Here is a 21,663-nt window from a genome sequence, read left to right as displayed (position 1 = left end):
TTGTAAAAAATGAAGGAGGAAAGTACATTTCGAATTGACAAAGAGAAGTGACAACTAAATTTTGCAAATCTTCTAACTCTCCAGGATCAATAACTTTGTTACATATGGCATTAAAGAAAAAACAGAACTTGGTTATGGCATATCGAACCTTTGTAGGTAAAATGTTACGTATGGCCACAACTAGTAATTGTTGCATCAAAGTATGACAGTCGTGAGATTTTAAACCAGTAAGCTTGAGATCTCGCATTGATACGAGGCTACTAATATTCGAAGAATATCCCTCTGGCACTTTAACACCATTCAAACATTCACAAAACTCTATTTTCTCCTTTTTTGAGAGTGTATGGGCAGCAGGAGGCAAATAAGTCCGTCCTCCCTGACACGTCTGTCGCGTACCTGTCAAAAATAACCAACTGGCTCTAACTAATATAGCTAGGGAAGTCGGGTCAAATCCACAGAGAGGTAGGAATTTGTCGGCTAAATCTAAGTTCGTCAAGGTAAACAAATTGGGGGTTTATAAATATGGTTTTCTAAACTAAAGAGAATAAGGAGAAGAGAATAAAAGGGAGGAAATAAACAGATAGAGAGAAATAGCTAAGACAAACGGTTCACCATAATCATCCGGTCAAGTAATCTAGATCTCAGGTCAAAGTTAATACAGTCTAAGGGGTAGCGAACGTCACCTTTCGGTCCTTAATTCACCCTAAAGCGTAAACAGCTTAACTTTCTTCCTCACTGCAATACCCTATTGTTCGCTACTAGTCTCGCCTTTTCCAACCTTTCGGTCCAGGTCAAGGATCACTAAGAGTTAAATGTCTAATTGCGTCGACTCAATTAAACAGATACAATTAATTGTGGCATTTAACCAACAAAGACAGTACCAGCATTAACCTAGTAAATCGATTACTCTCCCTTCATATTATGGATCCCCTATAGTCTCAGCATAAGAAAATTAGCTACTCATAATCATTGAATTATCAATAACAACAAACAGATAATTAAAACTAACCATGATGATGAAACTAATAAGGATTCAATTAAGCAATTATGATAATAAAGAGAAGAATTAAAGCAATAAATAAGATTAAGAATAAAACTAGAATGATAATACCAATCGCAATATCCAAATCCGAGTAGCAAATTATAGAGGAAGAATAAAATCCAAAGATCAGTGACAAAGTCTAATCCGAAAAACGAACGAACGAAGTGAAGAGAGGAGTAACGTAGTTACTCTCTCAGTCTTATACTAAAATCCATCCTAAAACCTAATCTATGGACTAATTACAAAAGCCTATGAAATAATTAGGCGGAAATTAACTAAAGCGCAAGACACCACTCGATCGAGTAGAAATAATCTACTCGATCGAGCACTTCATCACCAAACCACTCGATCGAGTGGAAACAAACCACTCGATCGAGCACCTCTTACAAAAAATCCTCGATTGACTCCTTAAATAGCTCGATCGACCAATCTTGAGCAAATAAAGCATTCGATCGAGTAATTAATCACTCGATCGAATGGTCTAAGCACGTTAAAACTTGAAATGCTTCCTGAATCCAGCTCACGCGTCTTCCAAGTGTTAGAATTCCAAGCTCCATTTCCTTATTTTCCATGAATGCATACAATTGGGACAATTAAGGCTCGATTTAGCTCCTCTTTGGTTAATTCCTGCAAATTACATAAAACGAACCAAAGTAGAACATTCGGGGGTATTTGTAGCCAGGTGCTACATAAAAAGTACAGAAATGCGTGTAAAAATGAGGTAAAAACCTTATATAAAAGACACGCATCAAACTTCCCCACACCAAACCTTTGCTTGTCCCCAAGCAAATATGAATGCAACTAAGAAAAAACAGTGGAACGGGACCAACGCATCAGCTACAAATCACCCACGAAAACCAATTTAATGCAACAAAATGACAAAGTGGCAAATGAGAAGTGCAAACGAGTTAAATCAATGTTTCAAACTTACTGAACCGTCGACCTTGCAAGACTCAAAAGATGTCGGACTCTCACGGGTCGCTCGTCACTCAAAATTAGGCACAAGGTGAGTATATATGTGAAAGATAGGAAGAAATAAGACACTCACCTAACTCGACCTATAAGGACATGCATTCAGTTAACATGAATAAAGTCTCTACAACCGTACATATGCATTCCAACCATACTAGTGACCAAGACACATGCCGAGGACTTACATTTGGGTAAGTGAGATAACGGGTAAATAGGGCTAAGATGAATTTGGATATGTGGAGTTAATAGCCAGGCTAGCAACAACGAAACCAAATATAAACTGCATCCCAACTTCGTACTCAATGTAGCAAGATGAAACGGTGCAAAACCATGCACTAAGCTCACGAAACACCAAAAATCGTCAACTCCCCATGAGATATGAATAAGATATGGGAGTAAAAATCATTAACCAATTTCCTTTTTTTTACATATGATTATTCTTTTCTTTCTCTTCTTTTCTTATTTCGCCTTCTTTTTTTTTTCTCTTTTTTTTTTCTTTTCCGTTTCATTTTTTTCTTCGACAGTTCTTTCATTCCCTTCAATTCTTCCATCATCTTCTGAAATCGGATGAAATAACCATATTGCAATAAAACATTCCAGGAACTTCTCGTTACTAGCTCAGCTAGGGTAGGAAGTATTATAGAAAGTAGTTGATAGGACAAAAAGGCAATTTGGCTATGTGAGGCTCATGGGTAGAATGAAATTAGGGGACTGCCTCTCCTAACATGTGTCACCATCCACAGACCGAATGCATACAGGTATTAAGAAGATCAGACTCATGCTTATGCAAATTGATGTTACATGCCTTAAAGAGAGTACTACTCACATCCTATATGAAACCGGTCATGAATGTCACTAGTTTATAAAGTTCTAACCTCAGAATGTAATGTAGCTTGCCAACATATTGAATCAAGTCTATTCGTTCAGATAAGAAAGAAACAAAAACTCGTAGATTATGCACATAATCATGCCAACTAAATGTCAAGAATATGCAGGGCTCAAGTAAGGGTTCATAGTAGCATCAATGTTCAAATGTTCCGACTCGAATTAAACATGAAATTTTGAAAATTTTTTGAATTTAAAAAAAAAAGATAAATGGAGTCGGAAAACTTACAAAACGTCATAAAGAGGGACCTCCCCAAACCGACCATGAACATGGGAGGTCAAAGAAAGTCAAGCAGTAGCTCCATAGACGTAAAAACAGCAGCTGGGAGTCAAAACTACTCGATCGAGCAGTTGGAACAGCTCGATCGAGTGATTTGGCGCATGGAAGGTCTCGATCGAGTAGAAAACCACTCGATCAAGTAAGCATGGTTTTGGTTCTGGTCGATCGAGGACAATATCACTCGATCGAGTGATTACTACCTCAGAAAAATGCTCGATCGAGCACAATATCAGTCGACCGAGTACTTTGACCTGCAAAACACGCATTAAAAGCAAAGAAATACATGGGAAGTTCATAAAAACAGCGTCTAAAGTTCAACGTAAGGCTAAGGAAAAATAAATAGTCCAACAAAAGTACAATAACACAATCCGGGCTGCCTCCCGGAGAGCGCTGGTTTAAGAGGTCCCGCACGACCTTTCTGGCATCAATTAACTGGCGCGTCAAGCTCGTCGAAGCGCAAGACTTCAACACGATTGTCTGCTTCACTCGCCTCGTGGTAATGCTTCACATATTGGCCATTCATCTTGAATCTATGACCCTCGGAATCTTCAAGCTCCACGGATCCAAATTTGGTAACAGCTGTTACCGTATAAAGACCACTCCATCTGGATTTCAGCTTGCCAGGAAATAATCTCAACCGGGCATTAAACAGCAGCACCTTTTGCCCAACATGAAACTCCCGAAGTAGGATTCTCTTGTCATGCCATCTCTTCGTCTTTTCCTTGTAAATGCGCGAGCTGTCATAGGCATTAAGCCTAAACTCTTCCAATTCATCTAGCTGCAAAAGACGATTCTGACCACACAACTTAGGATCATAATTAAGTTCACGAATTCCCCACCAAGCCTTACATTCCAATTCAACAGGTAAGTGACACGTTTTCCCATAAACTAACCTATAAGGTGATGCACTAATTGGTGTCTTAAAGGCAGTTCTGTAGGCACATAATGTGTCATCTAGCTTAAGACTCCAGTCCTTCCGTGATTTAGAAACTACCTTAGACAATATCTCTTTCAACTCGCGATTAGAGACCTCTACCTGACCACTAGTTTGGGGATGATACCCCAAACCACACCGGTGTTGGACACCAACTTTAGACAGTATGGAAGTTAGTTTCTTTTCTTTAAAATGCATCCCCCCATCACTAATGACGACCCTAGGGACACCAAAACGGGGGAATATGATCTTTTTAAACATCTTTATCACGGTCTTAGCATCACAATGAGGTGAAGCAATCGCCTCAACCCATTTTGACACATAGTCTACAGCTACTAAGATGTACCTGTTACCTTTACTGGATGGGAACGGTCCTTGGAAATCAATTACCCAGACATCGAAAACCTCAACCTCTAGGATGCCGTTTTGTGGCATCTCATGTCTCTTTGAACTGTTCCCTGATCGTTGGCAAGCATCGCAAGCTGAAACAAAAGATTTGTCGTCAGCAATTAAACAAGTCCAGTAAAAACCAGACTGAAGTACCTTAGCCACGGTGCGCGATGGACCGTGGTGACCACCATATGAAGAGGAGTGATAGCCTTCCAGGACTATTTTGGTCTCCCATTGCGGAATACACCGTCTGTAGAGACCGTCTGAACATTCCTTAAACAAGTAAGGATCATCCGGAAATCTTTTAGCGTTATCTGTAAAACGCTTCTTTTCTTTGATGAGAAAGGTCAGGCGGCAGCTTTCCACTGACAACGAAGTTAGCTATATCTGCATACCAAGGTTCTTGGTTAAAAATAGACGATATGACAGCAATTAAAGTATCGTCAGGAAAAGAATCATCTATAGGTAGAGAATCTTCCCCTTCTTATCGCATCAGTCGCGACAAGTGATCAGCTACAACGTTCTCAGCTCCTTTCTTATCCTTAATCTGCAAATCAAACTCCTGAAGTAGGAGTATCCATCTCACTAGCCGTGGTTTAGCCTCCTTCTTAGCAAGGAGATGCCTCAAAGCTGCATGGTCAGTAAAAACAGTGACTTCTGACCCAACTAAATAAGTACGAAACTTCTCTAAGGCATAAACTACAGCTAGCAGCTCTTTCTCAGTGGTAGTGTACTTCACTTGAGCCTCATCCAGAGTTCGGCTTGCATAGTAGATAGCATTAAAAGCTTTGTCTTTCCTTTGGCCTAGCACCGCTCCTAGTGCATAGTCACTCGCATTACACATGATCTCAAACGGCAAGTCCCAGTTGGGAGGCTGTATGATCGGCGCGGAGACTAAAGCCTGCATTAACCTGTTAAAAGCAGAAAGACAAGCATCAGTAAACACAAAAGGGGCATCCTTAAGTAGCAGCTGTGTAAGTGGTTTAGCAATTTTGGAGAAATCCTTGATAAACCGGCGATAAAAGCCGGCGTGACCAAGGAAGCTCCTCACCCCCTTACCATTAACAGGAGGTGGTAATTGCTGAATCACTTCCACCTTTGCTTTATCAACTTCTATTCCCCTATCAGAAACTAAGTGCCCTAAGACAACTCCCTCGTTGACCATAAAGTGGCACTTCTCCCGATTCAAACACAAGATTAACCTCAATACAAACTGCAACACTTTCTCAAGGTTAGACAGACAGTTAGAAAAATCACTTCCATATACACTGAAATCGTCCATAAAAACTTCCATGATAGACACAATATACACTGAAAATATCCCCATCATACACCTTTGAAAGGTGGCAGGGGCATTACACAAACCAAAAGGCATTCTGCGATACGCAAAAACGCCCTTAGGACAAGTAAATGTAGTCTTAGCACGATAAATGCGGGTGGATAGGGATCGAAAGAACCACGAATACCCGTCTAAATAGCGAGAAAAATTTATGAGAAGCTAACCTTTCTACCATTTGATCAATAAAAGGAAGGGGAAAGTGATCTTTCTTGGTTGCGGCGTTCAGCTGTCTGTAATCTATGCACATCCGCCAACCAGTCACTACTCAAGTAGGTATTAATTCATTCTTCTCATTCTTAACTACAGTTGTCCCTCCTTTCTTCGGGACTTCCTGTCTTTGGACTCACCCATTTAGAATTACCGACAAAATAAATAATACCGCATCCAGCAGACTTCATTACCTCAGCCATCACAACATCCCGCATCTTCGGTTCGGTCGGCGCGACCCTGTCCGCAAGGTTTGTGATCCTCCTCCGACTCTATCCTATGCATACAAATATCGGGACTAATCCCCGTGATATCGTCCAATGAATAACCCATTGCTTTCTTTCTTTTTTCTTAAGTACTGACTAACAAAGAGGTCAGTGATCATCACTAATCTTGGCACTAACAATGACTGGATATTGCTCTGTATCGTCTAAGAAAACATATTTAAGATGAGAAGGAAGAGGCTTACGCTCGGGTACCTTTACCTCAATGGAGCAAAGAGTGCTAATCATTTGTTCCACTTGCTCTCCCTCGTGCTCATCTAAATCATCAACAAGCAAATCCAACGCAGCGTCATCGTCGTCTGGGCTATCTGCACACTCATCAAAAAGCATAAGAGCTTCTAGTGGGTCCTTCATAAAAGAACCCGACCAGAAGTCATAAATAGACTCGTTAATAATATCAACCGAATAGCAAGTGTCCTCTATCATTGGGCGAGCTAAAGTACTGGGCAAACTGAAGGTGATAGTGTCGTCCCCTACTGCAAGAGTCAAACGGCCTTGTCTGACATCAATAACGGCCCCAGCTGTACAAAGGAATGGACTTCCTAAGATGATTTGGTTCCAAGTGTCCTCGGCCTATATCCAAAACAATGAAATCTCTTTGGGATGTAAAGCTTGCCTATTTTCACAGGCACGTCCTCTAAGACACCTAAGGGCCTCCTAACAGATCTATCGGCCATCTGTAGGGTAATGTTAGTCACTTTAAAATGACTCATCTTCAGTTTCTTGCAGACAGGAAGGGGCACGACACTGACACTGGCACCTAAATAGCAAAGGGCCTTATCAATAACCATGTTGCCTATAACACAAGTAATAGAAAAGCTGCCCGAGTCTTTCATTTTAGGCGGACTCTTATTCAAAAGTAAATTACTAGACTCTTCCATGAGTGAAATCGTCTCAAATTCACTCAAATTTCTCTTACGCGTCAAAATGTCTTTCATAAACTTGGCGTAAGTGGGTACCTGAGTAACAAGTTCGGAAAAAGGGACAGTTACATGGAGGTTCTTCACAACATCCACAAACTTACTGTACTGTCGCTCGATCGTCTTTGCGTCCTTCAGACGTCCTGGAAAGGGTACCCTGGTGGCAACGAGTGGATCCACAACTTTTTCTTTATCCTTATCAATGCGTGACGTCTCCACAACAGGGGAAGATGACACGGTGGCGGTGTTAGATAGTAAATTAGGATTCCTGCCACTCAAAGTACTGGATCGAGTACTTTTATCGATCGATCGACCAATTTCTTCTTCTGTTTCACTCGATCGACCATGTTTATCACTCGATCGAGTGATTTCTTCAGCATAGTTACTCGATCGAGTAAGATTAAAATTCGATCGACCAACATTGAATTCTGCACTTCTCGATCGACCACTATTTTCACTCGATCGAGTGATAGGATGAGTTAAACTGCTTGATCGAGTAGAAAAGTCACTCGATCGAATGTTTACAGCACACGCAGCAAGTATTTCCTCCAAAAACTCGTCTAAATCATCATCCGGGTTATCGTCAGCTATCAAAACCTCGTCTTCTTCATGAGTAAGGTCATTTTGAAAATTCATTGCACTGACTGGATCGCATATTGGAAGAAGCTTGGCTTGGCCTGTCGCGAGTGTTAAGTGCGCGACTTGTTCTTTCAATTCCGATATAACCGTTTTAGATTGCCGAGACATACTCATCATAATGGATTTTAATTCGGCAATTTCTTCACTTGCAGAAGGAAGAATCGGTAGTGGAGTTGGCGTGGAAGGGGTAGAGACATTCTTTATTTCTTCATATAGCTGAGAGAAAGGAACCCCCTGCTTGTATTTCTGATAAGCAAGAACGCGCTCTATACTTTCCATGCACAAGATAGGATCGTGGCCCTCCATGCCACATCTACCACATGACTCTGTACGCTCTGTAATCGTAGGCATCTTGGCAAATAAACTTTCAAACCAACAACTAACCTGCAAAACTAATCAAAACTTTGCAGAGATGAGATCAGCCTCAAGGAATGAATTCCTTGAGACGAGGGACAAACTTAATTAAAGCGACAAAATTTCGCCACCTCCCCGGCAACGGCGCCAAAATTTGACACGTCTGTCGTGTACCTGTCAAAAATAACCAACTGGCTCTAACTAATATAGCTAGGGAAGTCGGGTCGAATCCACAGAGAGGTAGGAATTTGTCGGCGAAATCTAAGTTCGTCAAGGTAACCAAATTGGGGGTTTATAAATATGGTTTTCTAAACTAAAGAGAATAAGGAGAAGAGAATAAAAGGGAGGAAATAAACAGATAGAGAGAAATAGCTAAGACAAACGGTTCACCATAATCATCCGGTCAAGTAATCTAGGGCTCAGGTCAAAGTTAATACAGTCTAAGGGGTAGCGAACGTCACCTTTCGGTCCTTAATTCACCCTAAAGCGTAAACAGCTTAACTTTCTCCCTCACTGCAATACCTTATTGTTCGCTACTAGTCTCGCCTTTTCCAACCTTTCGGTCCAGGTCAAGGATCACTAAGAGTTAAATGTCTAATTGCGTCGACTCAATTAAACAGATACAATTAATTGTAGCATTTAACCAACAAAGACAGTACCAGCATTAACCTAGTAAATCGATTACTCTCCCTTCATATTATGGATCCCCTATAGTCTCAGCATAAGAAAATTAGCTACTCATAATCATTGAATTATCAATAACAACAAACAGATAATTAAAACTAACCATGATGATGAAACTAATAAGGATTCAATTAAGCAATTATGATAATAAAGAGAAGAAGAATTAAAGCAATAAATAAGATTATGAATAAAACTAGAATGATAATACCAATCGCAATATCCAAATCCGAGTAGCAAAGTATAGAGGAAGAATAAAATCCAAAGATGAGTGACAAAGTCTAATCCGAAAAACGAACGAACGAAGTGAAGAGAGGAGTAACGTAGTTACTCTCTCAGTCTTATACTAAAATCCATCCTAAAACCTAATCTATGGACTAATTACAAAAGCCCATGAAATAATTAGGTGGAAATTAACTAAAGCGCAAGAAACCACTCGATCGAGTAGAAATAATCTACTCGATCGAGCACTTCATCACCAAACCACTCGAACGAGCACCTCTTACAAAAACTCCTCGATTGACTCCTTAAATAGCTCGATCGACCAATCTTGAGCAAATAAAGCATTCGATCGAGTAATTAATCACTCGATCGAATGGTCTAAGCACGTTAAAACTTGAAATGCTTCCCGAATCCAGCTCACGCGTCTTCCAAGTGTTAGATTTCCAAGCTCCAGCTCCTTATTTTCCATCAATGCATACAATTGGGACAATTAAGGCTCGATTTAGCTCCTCTTCGGTTAATTCCTGCAAATTACATAAAACGAACCAAAGTAGAACATTCGGGGGTATTTGTAGCCAGGTGCTACATAAAAAGTACAGAAATGCGTGTAAAAATGAGGTAAAAACCTTATATAAAAGACACGCATCACTCCCTTCTCTTGCGGGGCCAACTCGGGTCGAATTTTCATATCCACCATATCCTTCCTAGCTGCCACATTGTCTTTTGACTTATTTGGGACATTCAAAAGAGTGTTGATAATATTGTCACAAACATTCTTTTCGATATGCATAACATCTAAACAGTGTCTTATGGAGAGTTCCCGCCAATATGGGAGTCGTTCAAAAAGAGGAGACATCTTCTTGTATCCCCGTGATGCTAATTTAGAACCCTTCTTCCCATATGTAATTTTAATATCTTTCACCTTTTGATATACATTATGACCGCTTAATATCTTAGGACATGGACGATGATCAGGTTTTCCATTGAAAGCTTTTTGTTGCTTGCGATACGAATGATCTTCCTCCAAAAATTTACGGTATCCTAAGAAAGCCTGCTTTCGAGAAAACCTCAAATAAGAAGAGTCAACATCTTTCGCACACAAGGGGCACGCCTCTTTCCCATGCAGTATGTCCACAAAGATTACCGTATGCAGGAAAATCAGATATAGTGCATAATAACATTGCTTTCAAATTGAAAAAACTATTTTGGTACGCATCAAAGACTTCTATTCCTTCATCCCATAGTGTTCTCAAATCGTCAAGAAGGGGCGCCAAGTAAACATCTATATCATTACCCGGTTCTTTGGGACCAGAAATCAATAAGGACAGCATCAAATACTTCCTTTTCATGCACACATATGGAGGTAAATTGTAAATAGCTAAAAGCACAGGCCAAGTGCTATGTTGACTACTTAAATTCCCAAAAGGATTCATCCCGTCAGTAGAGAGTGCAAGTCGAAGATTTCTGGGTTCTTTCCCGAATTCGGGATACTTGGAATCAATGTGTTTCCACTCTAAACCATCGGCCGGGTGTCTCAACTTGCCATCATTAACTTTTGCATTTTTATGCCATGTCAACAACTTTGCATCTTGCTTATTCGCAAAGAGTCGTCGCAACCTGGGTATTATCGGAAAATACCACAAAACTTTTGCTGGGATCCCCTCTTCTTTTTATATCGCCATTTATTACAAACTGGACAATGAGTGAAACCCTCATATTCCTTGCGATATAAAATACAATCATTAGGACATGCATGAATCTTCACATATTTCATACCAATTCCTCTAAGTATCTTCTTGGCTGCATATGTACGATTAGGAAGAACATTATCTTCTGGAAGCATGTCTTTCAATAATTCGAGGAGGTGGGTAAAACTTTTATCACTCCACCCATTTGTTGCTTTCAAATTATATAGCTTAACAACGGCTGACAATTTTGTATAATTCTTACAACTCTTATACAAAAGCATTTCAGCGTCTTTTAGCTTCTCTAATACAATGCTTGTGATGTCATCTAAATTAGTAACATCGGGTTCTTCATCTTCACCTAGAATGTCATCTATATCAGCGGGATCATGATCTACGTAAGGGTTATCTTCTTCAAGACCGTCCTCAATTAACCGATCTCGTAATATTTTTTCTAATTCATCATCATCAAACTCGTCGGCGGACACGAGAATTCATATCACAAGAATTCATATCCCGGTCCGAATCTTCCGGTGAGTCGATACCTTTATCTATAGGAAGACTTCCCCCTCAACGAGTCTCTCCCATATTTTCCTCCATTCTCTGTACCACTCTAGACTCCCCATGAAACCTCCAAAGTTTATACTTTGAATTAAATTTATGCTTTTCTAAATGGATTTTAACATCCGAGAAGCTCATATATTTGATATTCAGACACATTTCACAAGGGCATGGCATATTAGACTTGTCTTTCACATTCTTTCTAACGAATTCATAAAATTCAGCTAAACCGGCATCATATTTAGGATCACCTCTTTTCCCATCCATCATCCACGTACGATCCATATTGGTCTATATAATAGAAAAAAGCAACTAATATTACAAATATATTTAATTTGACACTATATATGGGATATGGGCACTTGCTTTAAAAACTGATAGAACGACTCTTTTGGAGCATGAAGATAGACAAACACAGAGAAGCTGCAACAGAAAGAGACTGACAACCAGAATAGAAGTAAAATTAAGCAAAAGAGTTATGACCTGATATATCATTATTTAATACAGTATGTGTTCTTGTCCCTTCACCTGGAAAGGGAAGGGTGTACTACCATAGTACCATTCTTATTTGTGTAAATTATCAAAAACTACCTTTTATATACAACTTTTTAAAATTTACTCCCTTTTAAATTTTTTTAAAAAAATTACTACCTTTAAACGCACTTTTTTTAAAAATTGCTACCAAACTTCTATTTTTGTGTTTTTGTGACGAAAATGCCCCTAATCTTTCTAATTGGGCAGAATTGGGTCATTTTGTTTGCTTCATATCTAGAGTTTTACATAGACAAAAAGTATGCTCTTTATACGGATAGAATCTTGAAGAAGTCTACTTTCCAATGGCGTTGGAATCAATAAGTTTTACCGTGTGAATTTTGCCCAACAAGCCTTCAAAGACTGATACGATTTTATGACAGATTTGTGTCTTTCCACGAGAATTGCGATTCCCGACAAACTACAAATCACCCAGAAGTCTACCTTACCAATCCGGAAACTAGACTCAAAGGGCTACAACCATGTGAAAGGGCGTTTACATTAATTCACATATATCGTTAGATTTCTTTGCAATATTACTACATTTTATTGTCACATTGTTACAGTAATACTAGGTCTCCATAACAGTAAAACATAACTTGTTTTTCAATATTTACAGTAACAATAACATTGTTACTGTAATACGAGTCTTTCATAATAATAACAATATAGTTTTATATTAATCGTTGTCAATGTTTTTCATGCTCAGAGGTGAATCAATTTACCAAGGATTGACTGCTATCATATTTATACTGAAGAAGGGGTTGTAATATTAGTGAATTCGATGAGGCTCATAATCATCGGTCATCCTCTGTTAATGATCAAGACCTCCGAACACTTTCGAGTGATCTTTTCTTCTTTTCATAAGCAGATTTTTGCAGACCATTCAAAAGTTTACATCGACGCTACAAAGAGGTTCAACATAATGGAGTTTACAAGCTTTTAATGTTTTATTTGTAATACAATAACTACTTTCATTCATGTATTTATTTTTCATAAGCAAGGCTGATTATTATTATAGTAACATTTTTGTTGTTGCATAACTTATTTATCAAGGTAACATTGAACAATATTAAGAGAAATATTATTTAGTTTGGTTCATTAACACTTATACAACTAATCCTCATCCTGCTACTTTAAAGTGAATGTTACTGTAACATCTTTTAATTTACTTCATCAAAGGGAGATCAATATTACAGTAACACGATTACTGTAAGAAATCATTACAGTAACACGAGAACAACGATAGAGTAATAATTATCTTTTTCATTTAGTATATAACAGAGTGTATAAATTAATTTAAAAATGTGAAGGTAGAGATTAGTCTTTAATTATTATTATGTATTAGTATTACTGTAACATCATTACAGTGACGCTACTACAATATTTCTGTTATTGTAACATAATTGATTCATGAAAGTAATACTGTAACAATATTTAAGTTTCAACTTGAATTCATTTCAATGAAAAAAGGCAAGGTTAACCTGTTACATAATACCACAAAACACCAATGTTAAAGTTTACATCATAATCCCACGCCAAAATCTCACAACAACGTTAAAAGTCTATACTAGCATTTCAACTTCAATAACGTTGTCATCTTCACATATATCTTCATGTCGGTGTCTTACTCTTTGTTTGTATGTACCATCTTTTTGCGCAACTCGACTTTTTGTGTTGCTTAATCAAACTTTCTTCTTCGAATTTCCTGAAATTTAAAACAACATTTGACCATTATTAGTGTTCAACATCACTCTTTTGAGTTTATAACAATGCTATACCATTAAATTTAATTGGACAAAAGCACACAATATTATTTTATGATGTTACAACATCCAATATATAATGTTATAATAATATTGCAAGTTCGATTAAAAAAATATTGACCTTTGCTCAATAATAACTGCATTATCTTGTGTAGTAATAATGTTACAGTATCAATGTTACAGTAACAATGTTACAGTAACAATGTTACAGTGTCAATACAAGTACGCCATTGCTCCATTATCTTCGTAGAGAAACATCGATAATCAACTATACCAGTATAATTACACACTTGTATCATTATAACACTCTTATAACACCAGAGTAACACTATTACGTAGTAAAATGATACAACTATATCATCATAATAACAAACACATGTCATTAGAATAACACACTTATAGCATTAGAGTAACTTAATTATCCACTACAATAACACTTATTGCATTACTATAACACCGTAATACCATTAGAGTAACACACTTACCTCTTAATGTTCCATTATCGCATCAAGTAACTACAAAAAGAACGAAGAAATAAGATTGAAAGAATTGAGCGCAACAGTTGAATAACACATTTATAACAATAAAAAAACACATTATAACAGTAAAGTAAATTTGTTATAGCATGAGCATAACAAATTAACTAAGAGGACGACACATCCGACAACAATATCAGTGTTACAAATTAAAATGTGATTTGAACCAAAAATTATGGCCTGATTCTAGCAAAGTCGCTCATTTCACCACAACAATTGAAAGTCATCAAGTCAACAATGTCAAAACTTTGACAGATCAAACTAATCCGATAACAAGCGAATAAACGCATACAACTTTTACTAATATTGATCCTATAACGAGCGAATCAACACATACAATTATAATGCCTTTTGTTTCTATTGCTATTAAGCCTTGAACAGAGGAATAATCTATCAAATACTCAATCACAACATCAAAACTAGCCAAAGCTAGCAATATACCATATTTAATGAATCAAAACAGCTACTACAAAACAAAATCTACAAAATCGAATCAAAACCTCGAACGGAGGAAACATTGAGGTCGCAAATTAGAAGAATCGCTAAGGTTCAAGATAGTTCAATGACGAGAAAGGAATTGGAGAAGAACAATCAGTGTGCTGGTTGAAGGCGGTGAAACGAGATCCTAACAGAAGTTCGGCAAGATCATGAGACGACGATCACCATTTCTGAAATATTCTCGAATCTCCACGAGAGATAAAGACATGCGAATTAGGGTATACAGTTGTTGATGTTTGTTTAATTGGGAATTTTTGTTAATGTCGAAAGAGGGAGAGTTGAAGAGTTTGGAGCAGAGAGAGAAAATTAATGGGCATTATATGAGATATTTCCGCTGGATCTGCTTATGTATAGACGGGTAATTTGACACTTTTACCCTTAGTATCACGCGCGCTACTATGGTCGTTGGATCTCCTTCATCTAACGGTTTAGGATGGTAGGACGGACTCATCTAAGAAGCTGGACTCACCCGATACTCACTCTCTCTCTCTCTCTCTCTTTCTTTCTCTCTCTCTCTCTCTCTCTCTCTCTCTCTCTCTCTCTATATATATATATATATATATATATATATATATATATATATATATATATATATATATATATATATAGTGCATTTGTCCTAACAATTTTGATAGGCAACATATGAATCATCGGAGAGGATGCTTGGTAAAATTCTTCCATTGTTTCTCCTTTATCCTTCCTTTTCTTTTTGTATATATAAGCATGGAGGAGGACGGGATATGTGATGTGATAATTCCTTTTGGGAACCGTTTTGGATATGCTTGTGTTGTTGGTGTGTTGTTAGGACTAGATTGTGTGCATTTAGACTAGAAATGTATATACGTATTCACTCTTGCATTCACGTAGATTGTTCATATGTGTAGTTTGCATTCATACACGTTGTATTTCGTATGTAAATATTTGCACAGAGAGTTTAATTGTTGAGGGCATATGTTGCCAATGATGATAATTTGTTTTGCCCGTGTCATTTCCCTATTGATAGCTCGTACCTCTTGATGACACATGTTCGGGTTTTTTTGCTTGCAAAAACCCGGAAGTCTAGTTTAACATCCAAGTTGCGACCACCTTGTGAGACCGTATTAAGCCCGAGACTTGACCTAGGTCCGATATAGCTACTAAAATGTGAGGATAGAGCCTCCATATGGCCGGTCCATCAAACCGGCCCCGTTTAGGTCATAAGAGTAGTTCTCCTTACGTGGTATCTTATGTCAAAACGCATAAGTATGGTGCTCATTCCTTACCGTAGAAGTGTCGATGTGCATGTTGAGACAATTTTGTTCAAATAAAGTAGCCTCTCATAGCCAAATAAACTTATTTTTCACCCATTTGATCATCTTTCCCTTTCGTTTACCCAATTTGTGCCTAAGCCTTGTTATTTCATTTGCCAATAAAATAACTACATTCCATAAACATCTCACCTTTGTTGAGTAGTTCGTCTTTGTAGTTGTTTGAGGAGTATAATTGGGTAGGAAGTTTGATTTTTATTGAGGTGAACGGTCCGAAATATCACAAAAGTGAAATGCAGCTTGTTGGTTTACCAATTTTTGCATATTTAAGAGGTTTACAAGAAAAAGAAGAAAAGAAAAAAAAATGCAACCAAGAAAATCAAATAGAAAAGAGAAAAAAATGAAGTGAAAAACAAAAAGAAAAGAATGTCGTGTTTGTATCTAATAAAGGGTTGATGGATTTGCAATTGAGTCTTGCTTTGTAAATAATTGAGTGATTTTTGGAAATGGCAATCTTACCATATTTTGTGGAAGTTGCATGGGTAGAGTTTAACGGATTGGTTGGATGTGACGACTACTTGACCGATAGCTGCACATGTCTTAAAACGGTGCTTGCACCAACCCCTTCTCACCAAACCTGGGACCCATTACAACCCGATTGTCTATTGTATGTGCATCAATTTGACATTTCTCTTGCGGATATTGGATATAGTACCATATTAGATTGCGGGCATGCTTTGCAAGTCGAGTTAGGAGAGTGATTTTGGTTCCATTTTACACAAAAATCACCCCGTTCTTTCATTTGAGTGACTAGTGAAACCCGTGAGAGTCGGGCTTTGGTCTCCTTTTGGTCAAAGGTTTGATATGGAGTCGAATCTTGTGTGTGTCACGTCATTCTTGGGAGTATAGCGAAGTACTTCCCCTTTCCCGCCTAGAATTTGTATCTTTGGCATCCCGTGTTGTCAATGTTGGTTACTTGAGCCAGAATTAGGGATTGGGCACCTTGGTAAGACCCGGAGATGTCATCCTCCACTAATGACTCTCTTTATTCGATTTTTGAAAGTAAAATGGCCGCTTGGATGAGGAAAGCGGTTTGACTTTTTGTGATACATCTTATATGTTGAATCGTGCTTAAATGATGGATGTGTCAAAATTTTCCGCAAGCCCCCACTTGCCTTGCAAGGGAGCACATACCTCATTGTGTTTCGTTGTGAGTTGAAGGGACGGAGAAGACGCGTTAATTGTCTCTCATCGGATATTATTACTTTAGCTAGTCTTTTATATTGACGGTCTTAGTCTAACTTAATGAGTTTACTCGAGGACGAGTAAGGTTTAAGTGTGGGGAGATTTGATAAGTAGCATTTTAGTCGTATTTTACCCCGCATTTATACCTTATTCCGACTCGATTTTGTGTGCTTAAATGCCTAAAAAGCTCATTTAATTACTAATTTATAATAATTAGTCGTATTAGTTTATAATTAATAATTAATTTAATTTATGTATAATATTATTATTATTATTATATTGATTTAATGTGCAGGCAAGACGGGAAAGTGGGGCGGAAGAGCAAGACGGGATTATGAGAAGAAATGGCGGGGGTGAAAATAGGCTAAATCATGGAAAAATAAACCAAGTAAAGGAGCAGCTGTTAATTTCAGACGGTCTTTGCTGAGCTTTTACTACCACCTCCGGCCACCGTGGCAGCCACAACTCAACACCACTAACCACCCTCCACTTCCAACATCACATCCCAACAATCCACGACCACCATGGACCACCACAACAGCCACCACGAACCCTTCTTCCACCCCTAGCCACAAACATACAATTACAACCATTTCATGCGACCATCTTTCAACCACCACCAAAGCCACCTCCAGCCACCGTGGGAGCCACCCATCATCACCAATAACATCCTCCCACTTCCAACTTTACAATCCAACCTCCCATCACCATCATTGACGACCGTGGAAGCCACTACGATCTCCCCTATACCCCCTGTCCATCGACATCAACAAACAACAACCATCTTCTACACCAACTTCCCACCACCATAACAGCCACCATAGACAACCTTATCCGCTACCCACGACTATAGCCACAAACCCACTTCATCCTTCACCTCTGCCGCACCCAACAATTGGACAACCACCGGCATCAGCCGTGCCCATTTCGCATCACCACCGTCAGATTTATGCATGAAACTAAACTAATGAGATTGATGTTTCTCCATGCCGGCTTACCGGCAGCAGCTCCTTCAACCGGCTGGGAATACATCACAGATTCTGCGCTTTTTGTGAAGGTCTCGCTACCGGCATAACGACCGGCAGCCGGCCAACGGGCACGCAGCTCCATTCCTCTTCAAATCTAGCACAAATCGTGCTCTCTACCGGCGGCCCTTCTGTCGGTGCACAGGCAACCCGCACACACAATATTAATTCTTCCCCTTTCTTTGATGGTCTCGCTACAGGTGACCTCGACGGCGGCCGGCGTGCCGGCAGGGCCCCCTGCTTCCTCAATTGCCCTGTTTCAATCATTGATATTGTTGTTTTTCTTTTTCATGTTGACCTTGGGTGATTAGCATTAGGATTAGTTATTAGGAGTATTAGTTATTATTATTATTATTATTATTATTATTATTATTATTAGTTTAATAATATTATTATTCTTATTATTTAGTTTGTATTAGTAGTAGTATAAAACTAGTATAATTAGACTACTACACACATTAGAATACACACCACCTTAGAATTAGACAATGAATTAGACTAGTTAGATTATTTTTCTTTCTAAATATTTTGTAGAACCCTAAATTTATTTTTCCCTCTCAATTTTCCTCTTACCCAAGTTGTAACCTTCACTCAAAAATTTATACAATTGTTCTCTTGTTTATCCAAGTTCTTCATTGCATCAATTCAAGTTTCCATTGAGTTGGTATAATTTCTCTCTTTAATGTCATTTGTTTACATTTGCTTTTCTCTTATGTTTTGTTAATTGTTTATGCTTGAATTTTTCTCTTTTGTTGTTAGATTGTTATTGTCTCTATCTTGTTCATCTTATTCATGTTCACCATTGTTGTTTCTCATCTAAAGGTTGAACCATTGGGTGATTGTGTTAAAGTTTGAGTCTTTTTGTCTTACTCATTGTTCTTCTTAGTTAAATTAGCATTTCCTCTTAGTTTTGTTGATTAATTGCATGATTAGTAGTAGAATATATTCTCCCACCATGTTTATGCTTAAAGAATCCATCTTTATTGTTTCTTTTGTCTTAAGAACCATGATTAGTGAGTAGTCTTTTACTTGGACTCGGTTTGACCCAACATGAGTAATTTCACCAATTGATTCACATAACGGCTAATTGTTGGGGGACATTAGTAAGGGTAGTCTAGAGGGTTGAATTGATTTATGGACCAATTTTGGGTAATGTTTATTTGTGACCCTTGTCCACCAACGAGAGTTGGTTAGGTTGGGAATCGGGTACCCGAAATTTGGTCTTATCGCTAACCTAGGTTGAGACCGAAAGGGAGAACCAAGGGAGGGTACCTCTAGGCTAGCGTTTGAAATCGACCTCCGAGAGGAGGAGTGGGATGACCCGGAATACGATGAGTGCTTAGTGACATTAGCCTAATACTAGGCTACCTTGGAAAAATGCATGTTTTTGGGGTAGTTGGGTGTTAAGTTAGTGATTCCGACCTTCGAACCCGAGAGGGGCGTTGGTGGGTAGTTCTAGTGTCCTATTTCGAACCCGAGAGAGGGGTTTTAGGCGAATTAGAGCCATCTCCTCCTTGTTTGTCTACCCGAATAATTAGCCTAGGGAATCATGATGTTGAATTACGAATTGTTGTGGGAGAACCGAGTTCTAGGCCTTTTTAATCATTTGAATTACACCTTAATCTTATCTTACTCATTTTCATATTTCTTGTTAAATTGCATTTTATTTTGTTTAGTTTAGTTGTTAGAATAATACCCTTCTCATTTATTATCGACTTAGCTAAAAAAGACACTAAAAACGATTTGTAATCTTCCTAGCTCCTCGTGGGATCGACCCTCAATTTTGTGCGACGACAATCGTGCATTGCGAGGTTTAATTTGATACCATCAAGAGACTTAAATAGATTTAGGTATCTTTTAATATTTCATTATTCAGTAATCTGTCATTAATTTCGAGACTCTTGTTCGACGTTGCTTTGCTTTGATTTTCCACATCTTCGAATTGTGTAATCTCTTTAATCTCTTCTTATTTAATTTAATTCCCTTTGAAACACTTATTTCTTGTCCTTTTATTGTTGTTAGTTATTAGAATTTATAATTTAGTTTATGCAAATTCTCTTTAATCATCTTTATACTATGTTTATTGTTGCTTTATTTATCGTTGTTAGTTTTGTTATCGTTATGAGTAGTTAAATTTTCTATTGCTAGGATTCGGGGAGCCATGTAGTAAAATAATGATGCTTTAATTAGTTCATCAATGGTGCCATTTTGATGTGGGGGAAGTGAATGTTTTTGAGGAGGGGTGATTTTGAGGATGGAGATGAGTGTTTTAGGGTTTGATAAGGTGAAGAAATGAGGGAGAAAGGGGGTGATTATATAGAATAAAGGGGGAATCCGAGCGGATAAGGGTGGGTCATATTCGGTTTATCCGAAAAAAACAGGACAATCCGAGCGGATTTCCTTCGGGACGGGCGGATTGTGAGAATAGAAGACGGGCGTCTTGGCCTGAATTCGGGCGGATTCTAGTGCAGGTATTTTTCTCAGTTGAGAGCAGGAAAATGACGGGCGTCTTCAGAGTTGGGTCAGGCGTCTGTGTCGGGACGGGCGTTTTGGATTAAATCCGCCCGTCTTCTAGCGCAACGCAAGATTTTGTTTTGAATGACATACGGGACGGGCGTCCCGTGAAGAATACGGACGTATTGTCCCAGGACGGGCGTCTTGTGTAGAATATGGCCGTCTTCTGCTACAGCGCCAACCATTCCTTTGACGTGGGTCCTGGACGGGCGTCTTCCTCTAAATCCGGGCGTCTTCAGCTCCCTTTTCTTCTTTTTCATTCTTTTTCGTGCAATAACATACCCTTTCACCGATTTTCTATTCCTCCTTATCTTTTTCTGAAATTTGCTCATTAAAAATGTAAGATGACTCTCTCTCTCACCACTCTCATGCAAGAAATTAAATGCAAATGCAAAAAGGTACAATATTATACAAGGTAAAAGGTCCAAGAAATATCTTACTAATGGTGGTTTGAGATAGGACTCCACCAAACTAGTTCAAATCGTAGAATTCTTATCCTTAGAGCTCAAGGCTCTTAAAAGAAGATCAAAAGCTTGTGAACAAGCTCCAAATAAGCACAAGTATGGTTTGCTTAACTTCAAGACGAAGCTTGGCCAAAGGAATTTGTCATTCATTGTTGTTTTCTTCCTCTTCTTGGCACTTGGATATTCACGATGCTTCAACCCAATTAGCCCATGATTCCTTTCATCACTAGGTATGAAGTATGGTTTATTTTCGTCCGTAGACTTCCACTTACCACCTTCTCTTTCACTTTCGGTGATGATGATAGCATTTGAATTTATCAATCCTTTATGAGTAGAAGGAGAATTTTCATAAAATTGATGATCGGATTCTCTAGAAGTTGTCATTGTGAGCGCCAAATCTTCACAAGTGGCTTCACGAGCAATTTTCTCTTTGAGCCTTTTC

The 21,663-nt window shown here is 38.4% G+C and overlaps 1 protein-coding gene across 1 annotated transcript; it reads right to left on the bottom strand.

Moving 5' to 3' along the window:
• Positions 1-10,231: 10,231 nt before the first annotated feature.
• LOC141632667 (uncharacterized) lies at positions 10,232-18,328 on the bottom strand. The gene is made up of 6 exons (XM_074445191.1): positions 18,217-18,328; positions 17,699-17,783; positions 11,758-11,818; positions 11,444-11,686; positions 10,926-11,307; positions 10,232-10,815 (listed from the first exon to the last, which is right to left on the bottom strand). The coding sequence occupies exons 1-6, from the start codon at positions 18,326-18,328 to the stop codon at positions 10,232-10,234; spliced, it is 1,467 nt and encodes a 488-aa protein (XP_074301292.1).
• Between the last annotated feature and the right edge of the window lie 3,335 nt (positions 18,329-21,663).

This window comes from Silene latifolia, chromosome Y (assembly GCF_048544455.1).
Source record: "Silene latifolia isolate original U9 population chromosome Y, ASM4854445v1, whole genome shotgun sequence".
Lineage (NCBI taxonomy): Eukaryota > Viridiplantae > Streptophyta > Magnoliopsida > Caryophyllales > Caryophyllaceae > Silene > Silene latifolia.
The sequence above is the reverse complement of the archived record's forward strand: the minus strand, read 5'-3'. Positions and strand labels throughout refer to the sequence as shown.

What these genes read in the sequence shown, in the direction of transcription:
- LOC141632667 (XM_074445191.1), bottom strand. Translation starts at nt 18,328, where the DNA reads ATGGAGCTGCGTGCCCGTTGGCCGGCTGCCGGTCGTTATGCCGGTAGC. An exon ending in TCTATCAGTTTTTAAAGCAA is followed by an intron (nt 11,687 to 11,757) that starts GTGCCCATATCC and finishes TCTATTATATAG; the next exon opens with ACCAATATGGATCGTACGTG. An exon ending in GAAGATACTTAGAGGAATTG is followed by an intron (nt 10,816 to 10,925) that starts GTATGAAATATG and finishes CGATATAAAAAG; the next exon opens with AAGAGGGGATCCCAGCAAAA.